At 40.1% G+C, this 17,061-nt stretch overlaps 1 protein-coding gene across 3 annotated transcripts in view; it reads left to right on the forward strand.

Moving 5' to 3' along the window:
- LOC137521835 (ubiquitin carboxyl-terminal hydrolase CYLD-like) overlaps nt 1-17,061 on the forward strand; it is an 83,604-nt gene that overhangs the window by 49,212 nt on the left and 17,331 nt on the right. For all 3 annotated transcript variants that reach the window (XM_068241623.1, XM_068241633.1, XM_068241643.1), the window contains exons 9-12: nt 1,562-1,653; nt 3,048-3,111; nt 5,835-5,967; nt 7,815-7,920. In XM_068241623.1, the coding sequence (XP_068097724.1) occupies nt 1,562-1,653; nt 3,048-3,111; nt 5,835-5,967; nt 7,815-7,920 (395 nt within the window). The remainder of the gene's footprint in view (nt 1-1,561; nt 1,654-3,047; nt 3,112-5,834; nt 5,968-7,814; nt 7,921-17,061) is intronic.

Genomic DNA, 17,061 nt, shown 5'->3' on the forward strand with positions numbered 1-17,061 from the left:
ATGCAGAGGAAGCCTTTTCTCCGCACACAGCACAAACCGAGCCGCTTGAGGTATGCTAAAGCACATTTGGACAAGCCAGCTTCATTTTAAAATAAGGTGCTGTGGACTGATGAAACTAAAATTGTGTTATTTGGGCTTAACAAAGGGCATTATGCATGGAGGAAAAACACAGCATTGCAAAAAAAAACACCTGCTACCTACAGTAAAATATGGTGGTGGTTCCATCATGCTGTAGGGCTGTGTGGCCAGTGCAGGGACTAGGAATCTTGTCAAAGTTGAGGGACGCATGGATTTCACTCGGTATCAGCAGATTCTGGAGACCAATGTCCAGGAATCCGTGACAAAGCAACGATCCTAAACACTGCTCAAAATCCACTAAGGCATTCATGCATAGGAACAAGTACAACGTTCTGGAATGGCCATCTAAGTGCGTACGAGAGAGAACAGCGCCGGAGACTTGGGCGCAGGACACAGCCAGTATATGGCTAATCCTGCTGCCGCACAAGTCCGGGCCGTGTTTATTACTATTCCCCCTCCAGGCCGACATGGATAGTGGGGGAATGAAATAATTTGGCTTCCAGCAATCGCTGGAAGCCGAATTATTATGTTTTAAAAGCAACTTCAGATCCGTCTTCAGACGGCGCTGAAGTTACTCCCTGTGCCTGCGATAGCCGTAGTTCCTATTACGGCCTATGGTGGCGCCGGCTGCGCCCAAGTCTCCTGCGCTGCTGCGCCCAAGTGTCCAGCGCTGGATTTACCGTGTTCGCATCTAAGTCCCCAGACCTGAATATAATTGAAAATCTGTGGTGTGAGTTAGAGAGCTGTCTATACTCAGAAGCCATTAAATCTGAATGAACTAGAGATGTTTTGTAAAGAGGAATGGTCCAAAATACCTTCAACCAGAATCCAGACTCTCATTGGAACCTCCAGGAAGCGTTTAGATGCTGTCATTTCTGCAAAAGCAGGATCTACGAAATATTGATTTCATTTCTTTTTTGCGGTGCCCAAATTTATGCACCTGCCTAGTTTTGTTTAATTAAACAAGTATTGCACACTTTCTATGAATCCAATAAAGTTTATTTCACTTCTCAAATATCACTGTGTGTGTTTCCTATAGGATATATTTAACTGATAGTTTTTACTGTCACAACCAACGATATTTATACAGTAAAAATCATGACGATTAACAAGGTTGCCCAAACTTTCGCATCCCACGGTATGTAGCTATCCACTCCAGTGCAAGTTATTGCATTACTATAACGAGATCCTGTAGTGAAATTTAGAGGCTACGATATTTCTTTCCTGTTAAACAATTCCAGTTGCCTGGCTATCCTGCTGATGTTGGGCCACAGACCCAGAATGAGCATTCAGATGATGTGCCTTGACTTAAGACTGACCACACTTACCGCTTGATTTGGTTTCAGATACTATATACTGTGTCCTGTTGTTTTGATAATTGTTGAACAAGAAATTAAACTAATTTTTAAATGTTAGATAAATTGGTTATAAAAAAAAGTACTAATATATTCCCACTTACTATTTATGTACTGTTTATGTTTAGGAATGGATATGTTTGTGCTACTAAGGTAATGGCCTTGAGGAAAATCTTGGAGGCTGCAGGGAAAAGCACAGGCTTTACCAATGAAGAAAAAGGTGACTGGAGTAATTTCAAAATACATGACGTGAACAAGGAAATGGCTAACCAGTTTTTATAAAACAGACAAAAAATTATCTGTATAGCTTTAAAGCTCGCCACCTATCTAAAATCCTTTCTATGTCCCTTATCTGGAACTAGTATGCAGATGCAACACTGTACTTCTCCATTCTTATCCTATAATAGTAGACCCAAGCCTGTTTAAAAACGGGCTCTATGTTTTTTCCTGCCGCCGCCGCCAGTGCGCATGTGTGCGCCATGCCGCAGGCAACCGCCGCCGCACGCATCGCCCACCTTGCTCGCTCCCTGGTCCCGTCCAGTTGTCTGTTACTGCGCTCGTGCGCAGCAGCAAATATCAGGGACAGCTGAACGCAGCGACACAAGGGTTTTATAGTCATCAGCATTGTAGCTGTAAAATGATTGTGTCCAGGAGGTCCTTGAGGGCTGCTCCCATAGTTTTCTCATGATAGATGTGCTCTAATGTTCTACTTTACTGTGCATAGTTCTTTGATAATGTTATATGCAACCACTAAGCATTTGCTTACCTGTTAACATGACTTGTATCGTTCTTATATGGTCTTTATATTACAAAATGCTTGAATAAATGTGTTGGACATAAACCCTTTAGCAGCCAATTTATTTAGTCTTGCTAGTGTTCCAGTCCAATTTATTTTCGCACATTTTTCCATTGACATGTCCTTGCTGCTAATTAGTACTGCTGTAATGTGTATGTATGGCCACTTGTCACTAGGGGGCAGTGTGAGACAATAACAGAGGACTTCTGATTTCAGTTTCTATATCCTCTGCTAGCAGAGAGGCATCAAAGCATTCCAAGAATTTCCTGCTGGTCAAGGTCAAAAGAGAAATATGAAAGAAACTGAACATGGAAGCTGGTGAAATGTACAAAATTACACACACACACACACACACACACACACACACACACACACACACACACACACACACACACACACACACACACACACACACACACACACACACACACACACACACACACACACACACACACACACACACACACACACACACACACACACACACACACACACACACACACACACACACACACACACACACACAAACTGGTCAGCCTCTATTACTTTTGGGAGGTATCTGTACCTAACCGTTTTAGATGGTTTGCCTTTAGCATTACATTTTACGTCGAGCCATAGCTAGTATGGACTGAAAAGAAACCTAGCTACACTAATTTATCTGAATCATTTTAAGATAAGGAAGTACATAAAATGGCCTTATTAATGCTTAGTCATATCACTTCTCCTACAGACACATTTTCTTGTATTACTTTTCCGCAGGCTGAAGTCTGATGAAAAGCAATATGCATGTCTCATCTTCTCTTTTTTCTATTACACAGATCCTGAGGAGTTTCTAAATCAGTTGTTTCAGGTTCTCAGAGTAGAGCCTCTTTTTTATATCAGGTAAGTCTGCGACTCTCATGCAGCTACTTCCCTTTAGTGTTTATTTAATCAATGACGTAAGCTTCAATGCATTGTGTGCCTCTCTGAGGGACAGTGAGTGATGTGAAGGGGATGGTGTTTTCTGCAAGTGTTGCAGAATAAGTCTCAGCCTTATTAATATTACTTAATCATGCTGTCTGTTGAAATACACAATTAGCCAGAATATAAAGATAAAACTATGATTTGTGGCTATAATTTACAGCACATTGGGTCTGATGCATTAAAGTTCAGTATGGCTGCATTAACCAGCAGACAAATCATCACTGGTTACCACAGCTAAAGCCCATACACACGTCAGATTTTTCTGAACGATGGGTCGTTTGAACGTCCCGCCGTTCAGTCGTTCGCATGCGGAATCAGACGTGTGTATGGACTATCGTTCGCGTGATAAGACTGGTTTCCAAACCAGTCTTATCACCCGAACGATAGTCTGTACACACGTCGGATTTGACGTGCGAACGACTGAACGACGGAACGTTCAAACGACGGGTCGTTCGCAAAAATCCGACGTGTGTATGGGCCTTAAGCATGCAGGCACGGTTCTTTAACACCATGAAAGCTCAAGCGGGCTTGTCACCTGGTGTGGTATGACTGATTGTAATCTACTGCAAGTGGCTATTAGCTTTCTGGCTATAAACATTTTCAGGGAGTTTTCCAAGGTGCTAACTATATATATATATGTATATATATATATATATATATATATATATATATATATATATATATATATATATATATATATATATATATATATATATATATATATATATATAATAGAAAAGCAGAGAAAAATCACTGGGAATCCCCCACCCTTTCCTAGGCATACCATCCCTGCTCAGAAGCCCCCTTCTTCCGGGCTTTAGGAGCTGGAAACAAGAATGCTTTAGCATGATGGTCTGCCTGCGTTCTTGTCATCTGCTCCTATGGCCATCAGCAGCATAGCCGCTTGCACTTCACAAAGCAACTTGCCAACTGCTGTTACACACAGAGCCCTTCTGACACTCCCTAGCCCAATGGGGTGTCTGGTTATAAGAGGCACGTACTATCACTAACCTGATCTCATGGTACCAAAATCAGATGACTTCGCAAACATGTGCAAGGATCTTATGGGCCCCATAACACATTTAACAAGTGTTAAATGTAGATAATGAAAGTACAGCAAATTTGCCTATAGGTCTGGCTGGGTGTTAACCACTTCGCCGCCCAGGTACAGTATATCTATGCCCCTTTTACCTTAAGTTCCCCGCCCGGAGCATAGATATACGCACCCCCGCCGATGTCCGCGCGCTTGTGCACGCCGCCTGCTCGCCTGGAGATCAATGAATGGGAAAAACAGTTCCCGTTCATTGATCTAAGCCCCCCAGCAATGATCGGCTGCTTCTATAAGAAGCTTTGCGATCATTGTGAAAAAAAAAAGTTTCCCAGCCTCACTGAACTCCCTGTAAGCGTACTTACTACGCTTACAGGGCCATTTACAAAAATTACTGTGGCCATCTTGTGGCCAAAAAGTAAAACTACAGTCATAAGCATTTTTCATATACAAATACATTCTTTTACATTATAAATTAACTAATTATCTCCCACACTCCCCAATTGTTACACTTTTTTTTTTTTTTTTTTTTTTTTTTTTTGTATTAAAAAATAAAAAAAAATTACAATAAAAAAAACAAAAACCTTAATAGTTACCTTAGGGACTGAACTCTCTAAATGTTTATGTCAAGAGGGTATAACACTGTTACTTTATAAATTATGGGCTGGTAATTAGGGATGGATGTAAAACTGAAAAAAATGCACCTTTTATTTCCAAATAAAATATTGGTGCCAAACATTGTGATAGGGACATAATTTAAACGGTGTAATAACCAGGACAAATGGGCAAATAATTTACATGGATTTTAATTACTGTAGCATGCATTATTTAAAAACTATAATGGCCGAAAACTGAAAAATGATTTTGTTTTCCAATTGTTTTCCTATTTTCCCATTAAAACACATTTAGAATAAAATCATTCTTGGCATAATGTCCCACCTAAAGAAAGCCTAATTGGTGGCAAAAAAAAACAAGATATAGTTCATTTCATTGTGATAAGTAATAATAAAGTTATAGGCGAATGAATGGAAGGAGAGCTGAAAGGTGAAAATTGCTTGAATGCTGAAGGAGTAAAACCCCTCAGTGGTGAAGTGGAGTGATGCAGCTCATCTACAGCAGCTGCAACAGCTAATGCAAATAAGCCCTATGAGGCTGAGGAGGAACCCTGCACTTGTGGGAGTCCATCTCTGCTCATTACAAGCTTCTATTGCTGAGTGGTGGGGCAGCATAGCCCAGATTGTGTTATAGAAAGCGCAATACGAGTTCCACTGATGTAAAATACAGTATTTTTATTGACTACAGACTAAATATGTTGAAATAACTGAATATGTTGGTACTATGTGGAATAATAATTGATGCAAGACGGAGAGGCATATAAATGGTGTACATAAAAGCATTGTGTGTTTGCATGCAGCTCGAATCTGTGACTCCTGGCCCACCTCTACTGTAATAGTACTTGCTCTTGAATGCAATAGATCTTAATCAAAGGACATATTTCAGCAGTCTCACTGCTCGCAGATATATTGAGCCTTCCAAGATGTATGTGGTGTTCCGCAGCAATGGCTCACAGATTCATTTTCATTTGTCCACTTAGGACACCTAAGAAGGAGCCTCAAGGTTGCATTTTCTACCAGATTTTCATGGAGAGGAGACGGTCAGTGAACATACCATCCGTGCAGCAGCTTCTAGAATGGTCCTTGGTTACCGGTGATCTCAAGTTTACTGAGGTAGTAACTACTGAAAAAAGGCTTTTTGCAAAATTGTTTGTACACATTTTTGATCATAGAAATTCACAGGCTAAGCTACAGCTTTAAAACCCAACTACAGCTGTATTCCAGTTCACTTTATTGCAGTCCCCTATTGACAACAGACTTCCTACTTTTCAGTCAGGACAGGAAGTCAGTTAAGTCTTCAACTGGGAACAGACAGCACTGAAAACCTCTCTTCTTGTGGAGTGAGGGAACAGAACCTTTTTCATTTCTTTTACTTGCCATTCTTTGTGTTTATTTTCCAGTTATGCATTAAACATGTGTTAGAACCACTATACACCAATCATCAACATCATTATACCCATTATTATATCCACTGACAAGTGAATAACACTGATTATCTCTTTTCAATGACAGCTGACAAGGGTTGTGAATGGTAAGCAGCAAATGAACTGGAAACAGTAAAATATAAGGTATATTTAAGTGTGAAGCTTTGGCTGGGATTGGGATTTAAAGAGAAACTGTAGTGAAAATAACATTATGAATAAAATTGCTTATTATTATTTTTATTTTTTTTTACAATATTCATTTATAAATTATTCAATCAGTGTTTACCCACCATCTTTCCTCTCCCTGATTCACATTCTAAAATGTATCACAGTTGACTGCTGACAGGTGATGTCTGCGGAAGGATATCGTATGCTTTGCATTGTGGGAAATAACAGCTGTTTCCAACTGCCATGAGGTTCACAGACAGCAAACTGTTAGGACCATGGTCATGACATCAGACTGTGGGAGGGGTTTCACCACAATATCAGCTACACAGACCCCCCTGAATATCTATTTGAGAAAAGGTAAATATTTCTCATGGGAAAGGGGGTAACGGCTCTGATTGGGATAAAATTCAATCTGAGGTTTAAGTTTCCCTTTAAAGAGGAGGTGTCAGCCATACTATCTGAGAGAAAAAACACATATATAAGTAGATAAATTCTTGCTCTACTTACATAAAATATGTATTGCACTGTCCACGTTTTGATTTTAGTGATTTTTCTATAGCAAAAAAAAAGAGAAAATCCTTCTTAGAATTTCCCATTTTACCAGTGGCTATTTTGAAGCCAATTGTGATGTAATTTCCTCCCTTACTCTCCTCTGCCTGATTTGCCCGCCCTTCACTATAGAAAGTACATTGTCTCAGAATTAAAAATATTGGCCAATTAAAGAGGAACAGATGTGTGGGAGGGGAAAACAGGAGGGAAAGAGGCTTCAGCCAATCAGTCTGCATTAGTTAAATCTGAGAGGAAGTAGAGAAGCAAAAAAGGACAACCCAGTATGCCCTGCAACTTCCTTTGGGCGTACCAAATAAGAGTCAGGTAAACTGGGGAATGATCATTTATCAACAAGAAAAATAGTGATTTTAACTTTTGGGTTGCCTGGTTAGCATCCTTATTACTTTTTTTACCAGATAAAAATAAAGAATTGATTTTTGATTTTATGCCTGACAATTACACTTTAACCCAGGATCCCAATCAGATACTCCCTTTCCCGTGATAAATCTTTACCTTTTCTGAAACAGATAATCAGGGACAGCTGAGTGGCTGATATTGTGGTGAAACCCCTCCCACAGTGTGATGTCATAGCCATGATCCTGACAGTTTGCTGCCTGTGAACATTGTTGCATTGTAGGAAATAATGGCTGTTTTCAACTGCCAAGCAAGACCTATCTCCCTCACTTGCCAGTACTAAAGATAATGCTGGCTCTGATAAATTTCAAAAAGTAAATCAGAGAGAGGAGAGACTTTACAATGGGCAAACGGTGACTAAATAATATATAAGTGCTCTATGTAATTGCTTCTGTCCTGTGCTAGGTTCCTTCTTGCCTCATCATTCAGATGCCCAGAGATGGAAAGAACAAGATGTTCCCAACCATTATTCCAACGCTACAGCTGGACATCACGGACCTCCTTGAAGACAGTAATTACAATTTTAAAGTTTTTTTTTTGTACAACAAAATATATCTGTATTTTACAGATGAAAACTAAAACGTGGTTGTGGGGTTACTTTTTACAAACTTTACCAAGGTAGCTTCTTTCATTTGAAAGATGAAACCTAAAGGGTTACCCCGGCCAGCTTTTTTTCTTTGTTTTGGCCCACCTTTTGTAACAAACTCTGTGAGAGAGTCCATGTCTACCAGTAAGGTCAGATCATGTATTTAGCATCTGGTTATACTGATGCAAACAATCAGAAAACATTTTATTACGGTTCAAAGCCAATTGGGATTAGGTACAAAGCCAAGTGGTTTTTTTTTTAGCATGTAATTGGTTAGCAGTGAGAGTTACATTTATAGTCTGACTGGAGATAAACTGTCATTCTGAGTCCTGAAGGTTTAAACCTTAAAGTGATAGACAGAAAAAAAGGAATATAGCCTAGTTAAATGTACAGTCCTCGCCAAAAGTTTTGAGACTGTCAAAAATATTGGAAATTAGAAAAGTTGGTGCTTACGTTTTCATAATACCGGTAGCAATTTGCATATACTCCAGAATGTTACGAAGAGTATTCAGATGAATTGCATAGTCCTTTGCCATGAAAATTAACTCAATCCCCAAAAAAACCTTTCCACTGCATTTCATTGCTGTTATTAAAGGACCTGCTGAGATCATTTCAGTAATTGTCTTGTTAACTGAGAATGTTGATGAACACAAGGCTAGAGATCATTATGTCAGGATGATTGTGTTAAAAGGACGGTGATGCTTGAAATCATTCATCTTCCATTGCTAATCATGGTGACCAGCAAAGAAACAGCCATTATTGCATTGCATAAAATGGCTTCACAGGCAAGGATATTGTGGCTACTAAGATTGCACGTAAATCAACAATTTATAGGATCATCTAGAACTTCAAGGAAAGAAGTTCAATTCTTGTTAAGAAGGCTTCAGGGTGTCCAACAAAGTCCAGAAAGCGCCAGGATCATCTACTAAAGAGGATTCAACTGCGGGATCGGAGTACAACCAGTGTAAGAGGTTGCTCAGGAATGGCAGCAGGCAGGTGTGAGCACATCTGCACGCACAGTGAGGCGAAGACTTTTGGAAGATGGCCTGGTGTCAAGAAGGGCAGCAAAGAAGCCACTTCTCTGCCAAAAACCGTCAGGGACAGATTGATCTTCTGCAGAAAGTATGGTAAATGGACCGCTGAGGACTGGGGCAAAGTCATATCCTCATCACTAAGAGAAAGAAAGCTTCCAGGAACAGCTCAGCATATCAATAAAACACAGCTTTTAATGATCTTCAGTAAAAAGTATTTCCATGCAGCTAAAAAATTGCAAATACAAGACAAATAGAGGTGCGGAGGAAGAGTTGATGGCCGTTTCACCCCCAAATCGGGGCTTTCTCGAGACCGAATACCCCCTCAGTATCAGAAGCTAGGTTATATACTGAAGTGCCCGCCCTTCCACCACACCAGCCCACCGCGATAGACAGAATCCAATCAGCATGCCTATGCATACCTGTCATGCCCGCACTCACCTGCAGCCTAATTCACACGCTCGGGGTGACCAATCAGGAGGGTAGAAGCAGAAAGTCCCGCTTTGGATTTGGTGTATCGTGGTGGGCGGGCTATACAGGTGCTGGCGTGGTGGAAGGGCGGGCACATCAGTATATAACCTAGCTTTTGATATTGAAGGGGTATTCGGTCTCGAGAAAGCCCTGATTTGGGGGCGAAACGGCAGTTGACTCTTCTTCCGCACCTTTGTCTTCATGTGCCCGATAAGTATCCTCTTGTTTGTATTTGCATATTTTTAGCTGCATAGAAATACTTTTTACTGAAGATCATTAAAAGCTGGGTTTTATTGATATGGTGAGCTGCTCCTAGAAGCTTTCTTTCTCTTAGTGATGCTTAATGGCCTTTAAAATTATATTCTGGATGTTGCACCACCATTGTGAACATTATTGCAGCCGCTATATAGTGTGCTCTCACCACACAAACCTATTCTGCTAAATTAAAAAAGTCACATTCTCAGATGAAGCCCCTTTCTGATTGTTTGGGGCTTGTCAGGAGAAGTAAAGGTGAGCGCTACCATCAGTCCTGTGTCATGCCAACAATAAAGCATCCTGAGACCATTCATGTGTGGGGTTGCTTCTCATCCAAGGGTGTGGACTCACTCACAACTTTGCCCCAAAACACAGCCATGAATAAATGGTACCAAAACGCCCTCCAACAGCAACTTCTTCCAACAATCCAACAACCGTTTGGTGAAGAACAATGCATTCTCCATCGTGCTGGAACACCCTGTCATAAGGCAAAAGTGATAACTAAGTGGCTCGGGGACCAAAACATTGAAATTTTGGGTCCATGGCCTGGAAACTCCCCAGATCTTAATCCCATTGAGAACTTGTGGTCATTCCTCAAGAGGCGGGTGGTCAAACAAAAACCAACTAATTCTGAGAAACTCAAAGAAGTGATTATGAAATAATGGGTTGCTATCAGTCAGGATTTTTTTCAGAAGTTGATTGAGCGCATGCCCAGTGGAATTGCAGAGGTCCTGAAAAAGAAGGGCCAACACTGCAAATACTGACTCTTTGCATAAATGTCATGTAATTGTCAATAAAGCCTTTGAAAAGTATGAAGTGCTTATAATTATATTTCAGTACATCACATAAACAACTGAAACAAAGATCTAAAAGCAGTTTAGCAGCAAACTTTGTGAAACTAATATTTTTGTCAGTCTCAAAACTTTTAGCCAGGACTGTACCGTATATACTTGAATACAAGTCAACCTCGTGTATAAGTCGACTCCAATATTCAACCCTCTTAAGTTGTAATTTGTTATTGACTCAAGTGTAAGTCTACACAGCAAAGTTAATGGCTGCACTTGTGGCTCAGGAGGGGTTAATGACTGCACTGCATACAGTATTGCAGCCGTGCAGCCAATAACTTCTCCAGGCCCCCAAATGCTACAATTATTTACTCGCAGCCCAGTATTTCCCCCCTGCCTCTATCCTTGTTAATTGTTGTGGCCAGGACTTTCAGACCTGTGTTTTCTTGGCATTTCCTTTCCTCACAGTATCACTTACCACTGAGTAAATTGCTGCAAATGGGAATGTCACTATTACTACACACATTACTCAGTGTGCTCAGTGTTTCTTGTGACTCGTGTATAAGTCGACCTCTATACTTTTATGAAGTGAATCAGACCTAAATTTCTAGACTTATACTCACGTATACACAGTATGCTTGGAACTGTACATACACGTTTATCTCATCATGTCACATCTCAGTTGATGTACCCTTTAATTTCTTAATGCTTTTCTTGTGTTCCTGGATTCTACTGCATATTGATCCAGTAGTCTTGTTGACATAAATAAGGCTACATGGGCACTTTATACCATAGACCACATACACCCTATCACATGTTAAAAACAAATATGAGGTTGTTGTTTTCCTTTTTTAATGTGAAATTGTGTCCCCTTTAAGTACAGCTTAGAATTAGGAAATGTTAGAGGAACTGTAAGGAGATTTATTTTGTTTTGTAAGGGAAAAAAAGTGTGTTTATATGAGGAAAAGAAAAAGTGAGAGGCAAAAGAGAGGAAAAAAAAACTTTTACGGTGTCTGTGCAGTATAGGAAAGTGCCTCACGCAGCATGGGAGGAATCATGTTGACTACTGGCGCGCAGAGCTAAAGAGGCTTTCTTTTATTCCCTTAGTTAAAGACTGACCCCTTTTTTCCTTATATAGATACCCGTTTATCCAGATTACTTAGGGCCTTGTTTCACTCTAAAAATCTCTGCAAAATCCCCGTTATTTTTGTTTGCAATTCTTGTTCAGGGAACAAGCATTGCTCCCTGAATGTGAATTGCAAACACAATTTTCAGTATTAAACAGACTGCTTTTTACACTGTTGTTTTCTGCTATTTTTGTATTTTATTTCTCTCCAATAGGCTGCTCTCGTATATATAATGCTTTGCCTGATCCTGTTCTACTGCTATTTCTTTGCTCTCCACTAGGTTGCTATGCTCCTAGACACTCCAAATTTTAAAGGTGTGTGTGTGTGTGTGGGGGGGGGAGACCTGATATACCCTCTCCTGAGATAAGGAGTATCGCTGCGATCTTGTGAACCAGTGGGGCTGTGGGGCAGAGGTTGTGTTCAGAGGGTCTGCACCCTACCCTCAATATGGAGTGTGTAGGAGCTATGAGTGTTGAGATATCCAGACTTTAATATCAGCATATGCAAATCAGGAATGAGCTGCATGTAATGTCATTATCTACAAGGCTGGGCATCAGTAGGCTAAATTTTAGCTAGGCCTACACTGTGGGAGGAGTGTCAACTTTTCAGCTGTATTTCCATTGGCTGCAGGACTTTTCCCCCTCTTATTCTGGGAATACACGGTACGTTTTTGAGCCATTACGATGGCTCGATTGATAATTTCCGACATGTCCGATCTCCTGCCGGATCGATTCCGCGCTCGATTTCGCATAGGGAACAATGGTAAAAGATAAGGAAAACAAATGGAAGATAAGAGAATCGGGTGAGAAATAAAGCGCGGAAAACGATTGGGCATGAAATCGAGCGCGGAAAACGTACCGTGTATTCCCAGCATATGACTTGTGTTTTCCCTGACAAAACTGCCATCAATCCTGTGTGTGTATTGAATGTCTTGGCAAAAGTTTTCTTGTTACTCTTCTTTTTATTTTATTTTTTTGTTGTGGCAGTGTGACTTCCTATTAATCCTTTCTTTCTACTTCCTGATGTTCAGAAAATGGTTAAGTTACTTTTTTTATCATATCCCTTCAAATAAAACTTGTTTACAAGCTCTTCAGATGCCAGATAATAATCTTCTACAGTTGAGGAAGTACGCCTGTCCCGGAGGAACTGGCCCCTTGGAATTGAACACTTGATGCTTTGATCTTGAAAACAATTTTGTAGTAATAAATTGTTCCTCTTTGTAGGTTTCAAAACAGATTGGTCTGTAATCTAAAGTACCTTCTCTTTTTTTTTTTTTTTTTTTTCCCCCTTTTTTTTACGATTGTAACATACAAATAATTCCCCCTTTCCTCTGAATTCTCTGCTTTGAACTTTTCTGTCGGATGCACTTGATTGGCTTCATCTACTTTCACCATGAGCGGTTTCTCTGGGCAATTCCACAAACTCAAAACCACTGTAATCAAATGTATAACCCAAATTGGGATATTGAAAAGGAAAATCATGTGTCACCCAGGAAGGTTGACAAAAAAATTAGTTCAGGACAACGCTTGGGACGAGCCCATGCTCGCACAACGCTTCCGAATGAAGGAAGTTTTGCTAAATTTGAAGTAAATGAATTTTAAATCCAAAACGAATCAGGCAAACAATGAAGTAAATCAAATGATGGGATGAAGATGTCTCCAGCAGTTTGTCTTCTATGCACTTTAAATCTTTGTCGTCCAGAATTGTTGTTGTTAAACTTTAATTTCAAAACCCTGACTATTGAGTGGGCAACAATAAAAATAAATTAAATCTGTGGGATAACATGAGACCCATCCAATCTCTCTAAAAGGTCTGTGGGGTCACTCAGACACTGTGAAAAGCAGGGATGAGTGCCGGATAAAACGCGGATGAAATCCGAATGCGTTTCATTTGGATTTTATCCTCTAATTACAGACCTCTGAAATAAGAATTATAGCAAACAGACATGATAAGACAGGCTGCAGCAGTTCACCTGTCTCTCCTCTCTATCACACTGTGAAAAGAGATGCAATTTGATCCAGGCAGGCAGAGAGTAGGGGAGGAAGGGGCAAGGGAGGGAACCAGACTAGAGGGGACGACACAATGCTGAGAGTGTACTTTAGAGATAAGGAAGTGCTACTACAGAAATAAATGTGAGTCTGTACCAGATGTGAACTTTTTATGTTTGTCTAACTGTACACACTGCATAGACTACATATATGTTTTGCCATTGAAACTAATTTTTGGCCAGAGGTGCTCTTTAAAGGAGCTATATGTTTATATATCAATAGACACAGAGAGTATATTCAAAAAACATGAAACACACATTAGAAAATGTACACAACATGTTTAAGTAGTTATAAGAACAAGAGCAATACAAGAATATATCAAACAGCCTTTTTTTAAAAGCAAAGCTTCTAAACTAGCAAAACCGTAGGAATTTACAGTAGTTCCAAATAGAACACTTACTATCCCCCCCCCCCCCCCCCCCCGATCAAATGCAGAGCAGTGCACAGCAGTAACTACTTACAATGCTTCAGGTGCTGATCCTCTTTACTCTTGCAGTGGCTAGCTGTTTTGCTGCATCTGCTCTGCACGGCTCCCGATGCGTCACGTGACCCAAGGATGCAGCAGAGCAACCAGCAGCTGTAGGAGAGTATAGGAACAGCACCTGGAGCTTGGCAAGTAGTTCTCGCTGCACGCTGCTCTGCAAAAATTGGAGAGGCGCACACCCATTGCTCCCCATGTGCCCTGCCGGTTGGTTGAGACAGCCTGTTGGTTGAGAGTCTCAGATAACCGGGACTCTGTTTTCCTGGTTTTCTTGAGTAAGGAAATGGTCTCAGTGAAGAGCATGCAGGGTTATACCCAACCAATCAGAGAGCTCATACTATGTACAGCACTACTGAAGATGTTAGCGCTATATAAATGAAAATAATCATAACCAGAATGTCTTATTTTAGCTTCAAAAGCTGTAAATCTTGGAGTCAATTCACTTGAAGACAACTTTACTCAAGGTGTTCCATGAGTCCAGAGTTCACCCCTTCAGAAGTACAGCTATGTCAAAAGCTTGTGAAAAGATGTACCTGCAATGTCCTACAAACAGATATCAGTATAGCTAGCTATTGCTTACAACACACACCTAATACTGAAGGCCTCGGGGGCTTGGGAGGATTGAGTAGGTTGTTATATACCCTGTGTAACAAGTATTAATAACCAACAAGAAAACAGTTGTACAATTTTAAGCAAGTGGTGTAAGACTCTGGACAGGATAAATAAATTCTGCCTGGATGCCTCTAATCTCCTGTGCTGGAGAAGCCAGGAAGATATTAGAACAATGTTAAACATTTGGCCCTTGAGGGGAAGGTTTTAGAGGACACTAAATGATGGCCTCCCATTCAAGGCTGAAGCCCTGCTTCTACATGCTGCTAAAAAATGGATTCAGACAGAGTTATTAAAGATCCCTTACTGAATGTTACAAAATCACTGATGCCCAGATGAATGCAAACATGATCCCTCCACACAAAGCATGCTTTATTTAAATTGACCATACATGTGTGTTGGAGGCTAGAGGCCCTTAGACTTTGTTTATGCAACACAGTCAATACTACCTACAACATCTGACATCTCACGCTTTAGTAGGGGTTTCTGAGGGTATATGAACCACATTGTTGAGCAAGAATTGTCTCATAAGTTGTTGACTTTGGATGATATTCTACTTTGTAATTTGCCCTTGTTACCTGCAAAATGAAACATTCAGGCCCATTTGCAATTAACTTTTTCTCCTGAGTTTTTTCTACTAGGTGATATTTTTAAACTTCACAGTAAAATGCCCTTTAAGCCACCAGCAAGCATGAATATATTCAAGATCATTTTGATAGTATTCTTTCACCTAGTTCTCAGTACTTTTTCAGTTAATAAGTGCTGGTAACTGGTAAGTTATTTTAAATAGAAGATAGAAGAGTTTTCTCCTAGGAGAAAACTCTGGAGAAAAAGTTAATTGCATATGGACCTCTGTGTCATATATACATGACTATTGAGAAGTTGATTGTTACAATATTTGATAAAAAGTAAAATAAAATATGGTAAGAATTGGGGGATTAAGAAAAAAAGAACATAGTGCCCAAAATACAGTATAATGTGTATAGTTGTTTGTTCCTGTAATGGCTTTATTTGTAATGTGCATGCTATCTCCTGAGTGGAGCTAAAGAGTGTCATAAGACCATGCACGTGCATTGTCCTTTTAGTGAAGGACAGACACATATAATGTGAGTGCCCTGTTTGTCATTTTAGGTTATCCATATTTTTACATCTAGTAATGTGTGGCTTGTCTTTAGTGGTTTATTGCCTGCTGGTGAGATAAGAGCATCCTCTCCTCCCACGCCATGCCCACCACCTCACTGTTTCCACTTGTTGCTGAGTTAGCCATGTACTTTCCCTCAGCAGTACGTGGTATATGTGTTTCACTGTAGAGTCTGCTGTCAGGTTTACTCTACAGGGGAGATTTCCAGTGATGAGACTGGTGCAAGTGCACTGTGCCTGCACATATTTCATCTTTCAGTTTTCATTTGTCTTATACCCATTTAGAAAACGTTCTAAATCTTTGAATTATGCGTTTACTGTTTCTATTTTCCTATTTCACCTTTTATTTAAATTCAGGGTTTTTTTGTCTTGTCTGTTTACCTATTGCTCTTGTTTTTGTTTCTCTACTCATCATTTTGTTCAGAAAGGATTTTCTTTTTTTGTTTTCTAATCTGGATCTCATCACATAAGAAGATTAGCTTTTGGAGGCAAAACGATACCATTTATTGGCTCAGTAGAGTGAAAAGACAAGTTTCCAGCAGACACGTAGAATATGCTGGGGAGTTGGATCAATAATTACCGAGTTTCAAAGCTGAATAACCAGCATGCAATTAGATGTATAATTTCCAAGTTTTGCAGTAGAATAATAACCAGTTTTCCCTGCTGCTTGTTTAGATATAGCTGTAAAACAGGATGTGATGGTTATGAAATTTAAAGCAAACCTGAACTAAGCTTTTCTTCATTTGATCTCCTCTGTAAGTAAATAAATAACATTGTTTAGTAATGGATAGTGCTATGTGACTTTGCTAGCCAGAGCTGAAGCATGTTATGGAGGCTGCCACCTTCCTTTCTGAAAATTCTGAAAATCACATTCCCTGTGTCCTACACTTTCTCTGACTAGAAACAATTAATTTCTTCCTGTAAATCTGTCTGAGATTTTTCACAGGAGGGGGAGCATTGCAGGGAGCACTGCAGGGAGCAGCTATGCTACCTGTCTTTGACAAATCAACAATGCAGGAGATGAAGATATTTCAGGAACAGGGATGCAGCTATAAATAATGAGGCCCCCAAGCACAACTCTCATGGTTCCCCCCCTCCTTCACATCCAATGTTTACACA

Source organism: Hyperolius riggenbachi, chromosome 1 (assembly GCF_040937935.1).
Source record: "Hyperolius riggenbachi isolate aHypRig1 chromosome 1, aHypRig1.pri, whole genome shotgun sequence".
Taxonomy (NCBI): Eukaryota; Metazoa; Chordata; class Amphibia; order Anura; family Hyperoliidae; genus Hyperolius; species Hyperolius riggenbachi.